Source organism: Atta cephalotes, assembly GCF_000143395.1.
Source record: "Atta cephalotes unplaced genomic scaffold scaffold00009, whole genome shotgun sequence".
NCBI classification, from domain to species: domain Eukaryota; kingdom Metazoa; phylum Arthropoda; class Insecta; order Hymenoptera; family Formicidae; genus Atta; species Atta cephalotes.
In genome coordinates this window covers 4,219,029-4,227,067 of record NW_012130073.1, presented here as the reverse complement: position 1 = coordinate 4,227,067, position 8,039 = coordinate 4,219,029, and the positions used below count along the sequence as shown (strand labels likewise).

General features: G+C 36.2%; 3 protein-coding genes across 3 annotated transcripts in view; 1 reads left to right on the top strand and 2 right to left on the bottom strand.

The window, feature by feature from the left end:
• LOC105627556 (SH3 domain-binding protein 1) overlaps positions 1 to 3,573 on the top strand; it is a 6,232-nt gene extending 2,659 nt beyond the window's left edge. The window contains exons 3-9 of the mRNA XM_012208838.1: positions 195 to 495; positions 674 to 898; positions 1,018 to 1,315; positions 1,395 to 1,634; positions 1,783 to 2,600; positions 2,688 to 2,863; positions 3,142 to 3,573. Of these exons, the coding sequence (XP_012064228.1) occupies positions 195 to 495; positions 674 to 898; positions 1,018 to 1,315; positions 1,395 to 1,634; positions 1,783 to 2,600; positions 2,688 to 2,863; positions 3,142 to 3,573 (2,490 nt within the window). The remainder of the gene's footprint in view (positions 1 to 194; positions 496 to 673; positions 899 to 1,017; positions 1,316 to 1,394; positions 1,635 to 1,782; positions 2,601 to 2,687; positions 2,864 to 3,141) is intronic.
• Positions 3,574 to 5,681: 2,108 nt separating this feature from the next.
• On the bottom strand, positions 5,682 to 6,498 carry LOC105627555 (acyl-CoA-binding domain-containing protein 6). The gene has a single exon (XM_012208837.1). It carries the CDS (start codon positions 6,496 to 6,498, stop codon positions 5,776 to 5,778), a length of 723 nt encoding a protein of 240 aa, XP_012064227.1. The 3' UTR covers positions 5,682 to 5,775.
• Positions 6,499 to 6,827: 329 nt separating this feature from the next.
• LOC105627641 (methyltransferase-like protein 23) lies at positions 6,828 to 7,619 on the bottom strand. Its single transcript, XM_012208919.1, is given in 2 exon segments — positions 6,828 to 7,473; positions 7,594 to 7,619. Coding segments are annotated over 2 exon segments (672 nt in total).
• Between the last annotated feature and the right edge of the window lie 420 nt (positions 7,620 to 8,039).

The following is an 8,039-nucleotide window of genomic DNA, read 5'->3' as shown; positions in this document are numbered from 1 at the left end:
AATATATATATATATATATATATATATATATATATATATATAGGAACTTATTTTTTTGGAGATTCTAAATATTAAAAGAATATAAAAAAATTAATGTTTTTTTCAAGTTATAGATAAAACTTACTTCTTTAAAGACTCTTTATTGCTTTTATTCTAAAATTCATTAAATGATTGCTAAACCTTTATTTTTTTAGAAAAAATGCCCCGAGTATGTACTCGGGCAAACTATGTTGGAGAATGCCGGCGAGGATGGCCTCATGAGTTTTGCGCTAGTAGAATGTGGACGAGTGCAGATGTCACTGGCTAACGAAGCCATGGAACACGAGGCTAAAGTCGAACAATATGTGGCTACTCCGCTGCAACATATTTTAGACACTGATGTACCAAATATATTGAAGCATAAGAGAAATCTGCATCGTCTTACTATGGATATGGACAGTGCCAGAACGAGATATTTTCAAGCAGTTAAACTTAGTCATAGTAAACTTAGTACTGGTAATGATTTGTTTTTTTTTCTTTATTTTATTTGATGTATTATATATTGTTATTACTATGAAATTTTTTTGATTTATTCTACATATACAAAGCGATTTATAAAGATTTACAAAAATTTGAAATGTGCTAGAAAAATTATTTAAAATATCTAAGGTTTATGTTATATTTTATAACATAGGTCCAGGAGCAACAAAGATAGAAAACTTGAGGGAAGAACTAGAGGATGCCGAATCGAAAGTTGAGCAATGCCGAGATCAGTTGGCAGCAGAGATGTTCCAACTCATGTCACGTGAGACTGAATTAGCTCAGACGATTATTCAGTATGTAAAACTTCAACGAGCATATCATGAAAGTGCATTACATTGTCTTGAAGATCTTATACCTGGATTGGAATGCTATATTAGTAAGTTTTAAGTTAAATTATAAATTATAAAAATGCTTTTATATAGTAAAATCTTAGTACAAATTGGTACAACTCATAAATAAAAGCGAAAGACGCTTATACTACAATCACAATTACAGATGACAATGAAATGAAACCTGTTTATGGATATCCCCTTGAAGAGCATCTTAGAGTAACAAACAGAAAAATCGCACTGCCCATACAACTGTGTGTATCCGCGTTACTGCGTTTAGGTATAGAGGAGGAAGGTCTTTTCAGAATAGCTGGCGCCGCCTCGAAATCACGACGAATTAAATTAAGTCTGGACGCCTGCTGTCTTACTTTAACGACGGCTCTTGAATACAAAGATCCACATGTTATTGCCGGCGCGTTGAAATCATATTTACGGGAATTACCAGAGCCTTTATTGACGTACAAGTAAATATTACACTCAATCAAAATCAATAATTATCACTGTACATAATATAATAATATAATGTCTATGGTTATACATCAGATTGTATCCCGAATGGATGGCTGCTGTAAAAATCTCACACAGTGATATGAGATTACGAGCTCTTTGGGAAGTATTACACAAGTTACCACCGGCGAACCTGGAAAACTTGCGGTTTTTAATTAAGTTTCTAGCTGTGCTCACGAAGAATCAAGATGTAAATAAAATGACGCCGCAAAATATCGCTATCGTCATCGCACCAAATCTAATTTGGAGTCCACAAGAGGACACAAATACAATAGTGTAAGCAATTCTTTCTTTGTTATATGTTGTGTGTGTGCGCGCGCGCGCGCGCGCGCGTGTGTGTGTGTGTGTGTGTGTGTTCGTATTAGAATGCTTTAATGAATAATTACTATTAGAAAAACTGCTCATGCTTCTGTTATGTTTGCAGGATGAACATGAGTACAGCAAACAACTCTAGTCTTATAGTAGACCAATTAGTTACGTATGCAGATTGGTTCTTCCCTGGCGAAGTGGATTTTGATCGTGATCTTTGGGGCATCATCAATGATACAGAACATCAGACAGTCGGCATGCGCCGCTGTGTGTCTAACAGTAGTCTTAGTGATCACGGCGAAAGTCCAACGCAAGGCAGCCCGAAACCAGCAGCACGTCGAAAGAATAAACTAGCGCCAACACCGCCAAGCGGCAATACTCCAGATCGACATGACAAACCTCCACCGACACCAGACAAACCACCGCGAGCCTTGACGTCCACTCTGAATCGAGCAACATATAAAAGTCAAAAGCACGAAGTGAATACCGAATTGATAAGACACGAAAGCAATGTAGAAAAACGAGATATACAAGAAAAGCATTTGGAGACGGAACCGAAATCACAATCGGTCTCAGAATTGATTTCGACGGAGGTTCATTCTACCGATAATCCCGAACGATTGCAGGAAACCATCATTCACCAAAGTGAAGTATTCAATTACAATGAAGCAGACAAAAGTGTCCAAGAACAACAGAAATGCGATGTAAAAATAAATGCACCGAGTGCAAAGGAGAAACCAAATGGAAACTCGTCCGATAGTACAAGTATTGCTAAAATAATTAGCAACATTAACCTTCATCCAGAAATGGAGCATAATGAGACTATAGTGCAGAGACCAAAACCAGTGCCTACAGAGAAACCAACCACATTAGAAAGAAAAAGACCGATTGCAGCACCGAGAAGTATAACGAATATCGTGCATAACACAACAGGTAAAATATTTCTTAAAATATTATTTTAATATAAAGTATTAATATAAAATATTATTTGATTATGATGATATCTGTGTTTAATTGTAGCAGAAGAAGGAGTCGAATTACGTAAAAAGCTAGAGAGTAATACGAACATAACACCGAATGAAAGAATAAGCAGTAAACCGGCGATACCTGAACGACCACCTGGTTTAATTCGCCCGTCGAGTCTTATGAGGCAACAGCCACGTTCCACTAACGATAATCTAGAAACTGATCCGGGGGTGAGTAATAATTTAGCGCAGCTAAAGTTTCATCTGTACAGATATATGATAATTATTTATAAATGTAGTTACTACGAGTGGACAACAAATAACACTGCCTGGATATTACATTTTGAGATAACGTAAGCTATATGTGAAATAAAAGCTGCACCGCAATTGATCTAAAGCTTTTTCACGCGTACATATTTGCTTTCTAATGGCATTCTTTGTTATGTATATTGTTAAATAATAATTTATGATGAAACTCTAAGTTTCTTTTTTTTTAAATTCGTCTACAGCCTTTAACGCTGGAACGAGCTCATGTGTATTCCGTGGACAAACAGCAGGTCAGTATAATACAAGTGCGTGGGGGGAACAACGCCATCCCGGGCGAGAGCACTGGCAACACGGCAACTTCGAACTTGCAGAGAAGTCCAAGTGTGGGTAGCAGGCCGTCGTCGATGTCATTATATGGCGCTGAACGCTCGGAGAAGCCCGAGAGGCCGGACGCGCCGCGTGAACAGCAGGCGAAGGCGCACGCACGCACCAGATCGGAAGGTAATATTATAGATGTCCAAACGCAGACCAATACGGTGGTGACTGTTCTCAAGTCGCCGCAACAGAAGCCAGCCTCACCAAGAGTTCACCAGCGACCGCCGAGGCCGCAACCGCCGCCCCCGCCGCCGCCTACTGCACGGCCTAAATCGGATCAAGAAAGCACCAATCTCTAGCATAGCACGATACGATACAAGAGACAATTACGATCTTGAATTCGGGATTCTCGAGAATTCACCGATTTATTATGGTTAAAAAAGTTCTACACATGACAATATGTCACTGATGAAGTCTATTAAGTGAATTGTAAAAAGTTATTGGAAATCTTCGATCGGTTGAAAAAGCTTCGTGATCGTAAAGAAACAACGTTCATTCGTCGGTGAATGGAAACGAGGCGAGTATTTTGTAGGTTTGATATAAGATTCAGACAGAGTTACTCTATTTTTTCCGTGATCTCCCTATTTGTACGATTTCTTATATCCGGTATCCAATTCGCAAGATAATCCTTATAAGAGCATTCTGACAATTGCCATTGTATGAAAATGAGAGGAAGACGAATATGTATTTTAAAGGCGTTTTGCCTTCGGCAGCTATTAACACACCGTGTTAATATGTCCTTTCCAAACTGTTTTAGGAACATATCTAATTTCGTAATCGATCATAATATTTTGCAGCCTACTACTATCGACTTTTATACTTATTGCGAATAAGGAAAAACGAATTTAAAAGTAAGAACACTTCGCATTTCCACTGTAAGCATTCAACGCACAAAGCTCGGTGCGTGTAATATACGTGAAATTATAATTACAGGAATGAAACTTTAATCCGTGAAACGTTAAATAATAACATTTTCACTTACAATACCAATTTGCAATCGATACGTCCATTGATAGAAAAACGAATTAATGTACGAAATGACTGACATGATTAATATGTTGGATCAACGGGTGATATTTATTAGTGAAGCTTGTTTGTTAATCGTTACAAAACGCCGAAATGAACGTATCTTGCTTTATATTTGATGACTTTTGACATTCGACTCTGAATTACTGTTAATACCTAAAATTCGACTTTTAATATAGTTAAATATTAATTTTTACATGTTTAAATCACGGTATATTTCCATGCAATGAACTCGTGATCCTGAGTCAGAATAAGAAAGATTGCGTATACGTATGTCGTACACACACACACACACACACACACACACACACACACACACACACACACACACACACACACACACACACACACAACAACAACTAGTAGTAGTTAGTTCTATATATATACATACTACTATATATATATATATATATATATATATATATACATATATATATACATATATATACATATATATATATATAAAGATGTATATATCAAGAGATTGGTCAATCATTTTCATATAATTATATCATAATTATGTGTCCTTATATAATAGATCAAATTTGAATTTGACGTTTTTTTAAAAATTGTTATACGTAAATTTTTAATCTCAGCATTTTAATTGAGCAGCGTCGATAGTTACTCCATTTTTTGGAGTTTTACGCTGAGTAAAATTTACTTTAAAATATATGAGAAAAAGATCTCGAGTTTGTTGTATTGTGTTTCATTGAGAATGCTAGATTTGTCAAATGTAAAAAATTAGCATGTGGATCATTACATATATATAGATTAATATATATCCCCATATTACAAAATAAATTAATATTAAAGATTCGAGAATAATTCGGAGTATGTATATTTGTTAAAAAATTTTTGTTTAAAATTTCGTGCAATGAATTAATAAAATTTTTGTTTTACAATTAAAATGAACATGATGAAATATATATAGTTATTCGTTAAAAAAAGCAAATGCAGTATTATTGATTAAAAGATAGATATAATACGTTAACAATGATTATATTTTATGGAAATGTAAGAAATAAGAGTTTATCGGAGTAAGCCATATTGACGAAAAACAAACTTCTAAATTATATAATTACAAGAAATTGACATCGTTTTTTGTCATTTTTTAGATTTCTGTTTTATTGTTATTATTGATAATAACAAACCTTGCATTCTCTACAAATTTTCTGTGTGCTTATTTTGCAATTATCGCTCATAATATTGATTAGGCAGTGAGCGAATTATAAAAATCTAGCTAATGACAAATCACGCATTTACCTAAGGTGTGCTTAGGCTGTGAATGTAATGGACTATTAGAGGAGTTTATTTGTACATAAATAAAGATTTACTCTATTAGAATGGAATGGATTAATGTAATGTAAGACAACGCACTTTATGATTTCCATGTGAAATTATCAGTATACAGGATTTATTAATATATGCAAACAAAATTAACAATTGTAAACGCAGTATACAGCATAATGTTAGTATTATAAAAGAGCTGCGATCTGCTCGTTGGCAATTTCTTTGGGTGTCATACCGTCGTTATCCGCTATATTTGACTGAGCTCCAATTGAAAGCAAATACTTCACCGCATCTACGTGATCGCAACTTACCACGTAGTGAAGGGCCGTTTGCCCGTACTGATCCCGCGAGTTTACATTCGCGCCATTCTTAATCAAGTAATCCAAGATTCCGAGATAGCCGCGATCCGCAGCCCAATGTATGGGATGCATCCCTTCCTCGTCTGGCTTGTTGACGAGCGCGGGTTCGCCATTTAAAAACTCTTGCACCTTTGCCTCATTGCCCTCCTTGATCCAATCTAAGAATGTTTTATCTTCGTCATTCAAGTCCGCGCTTCCATACGACAGCTTGCTAAAAACAATCCATTTTTGAGACCCGGCTTTTGTCTCTTCCTCATCCCACGTCGGGTTTATTTTCTCGAGTCCATGGATGTAATTTGTCATCGCGGTCTCGCGGCTCATATCTCCAAGATTCTTCCATGCTTCCCATTTGTGCTTGGCTTGCATCTGATACCAATTGGGCCGCGGGATGTCGCACGGCCCTACAGTAGCTTGTTTGTACAAACCATAAAATGCAAGCAGCTGACCTGAATCTAACTCTGACACCAACGTTTGCAGATATTTGCTAGCTCTGTTAAATGTCTCCTCTAGATCAGTCAAGGACTCGCTTTCTAAGTCGCTCTCAGCCATCGTTATCGAATTCGCGCGATATATTTCCAATTAAAAGTATAAAGTAACTAACTCTAATCAATTACTTTTTTCTGTACGACTAAATCTTTCCCTTCTAAAGAATGCTTATGTTCGAGCGCGGCATTCATGCATTCCTTCTTTAAGAATATTACGTTTCCATAACCCAGATGCAAACCAGTTAGCTTATCGAATGCTATAAAAGTATTTGTCACACAACCGAACTGGGAGAAATATAGCCAGAGCTCGTGACGACTTACTGTCCAAGGAATGTTGGCAATATTAATTATGTATTTCCCGACGATCATGGTAAGAAAAAGAGATTGATTTGCTTATACCGCTCGTTGTATATCTAACAAATGTATTGTATGATCTTGCATCAATTCGTGTAAATTAATATCAGGATTTGTACCGAGATTGTCCAGTGCTATGTGCATACACGTCAATCCCCACTTATTCAGCAGATGTTCTATAGACCAATCGGCACTGCGTTCCTGATAAGTGCAAAGAAATTTCGCACAAGGATTTTGCTCCAACAAAAATGCCACAATGACCACTATATCCTCGAACACGGTAGGCTCGTAGAAACAGTCCGAACCGATGATTAAATCTAAGTGTCCAAGCGAGAACAAGTTGGACAAGAATAAGCCCCAGGTGATGCCGATGATTTGAACTTGATCCGCGACCCCGTTTAACTCACAACACCTCTTGATGTGCTGCAGAGTTCTTGGTTGATTCGCCGAATCGCTCAAAGTCACAATCGCGCCGCACTTGCTGGCGAGAATACCAGGGAGCGAAGTACCGGCTCCTATCTCCAGAACCCGCTTGCCAATCAAGTTTTCCCTGTGCTCCCAGAGATACCAGGCAAGTACAGGTGCGCAGGGCCAAGTATTGAAACTGTAATTAGCCTGCAGCAACTGGAATCAGTAAGACTCTATTGTGAAGGATGCTATACAAAGGAAGTACTTCAAGAATGTACTTTAAGAATTTTTGATATAAAAAAGATTAAGCTGTGGTTTCATAAAATTAATGCAGAACGATATTATGTTTTCTTCATTAATGGAATTAGAATGAATCATTTTAATTTAGATATCTCACTTATGAAAAAGAATTATGTCGAGCATTGTGATTGCAGATATGAAATCTTGAACATGTCATTAGGCAACGTAGGAAATGTGATGATGAAAAAATAGTGTTAAATCAAGAACTGAGAATGAGAGATGTCTTAAATTAATGTGTATTAGTTTATTAAGATTAAGATTGATTTACATTAAGAATTATTTTTAATTTTATCAGAAAGATTAAAATTATTTCCTAGTTTAGGTCAGTGTATAACTATTCTATTCAAACAAAGTGAGACAGAAGATATCTACTTCTCATTCAAAGATCACTAACAAAAAAAATAGTAATCACTAATGTTATTAATCAATCTATTGATATATGAACCAGAATATTCACTGAAAACACCTAGACTTTATTCTAGAGATTGAAACTGCTGAAATCTATCTGCTATCTAAAGCCTAAGTTATATAACAGTCATTTTG

Bases quoted from the DNA above. Each gene is read 5' to 3' on its own strand.
- LOC105627555 (XM_012208837.1), bottom strand. From the start codon at position 6,498: ATGGCTGAGAGCGACTTAGAAAGCGAGTCCTTGACTGATCTAGAGGAG.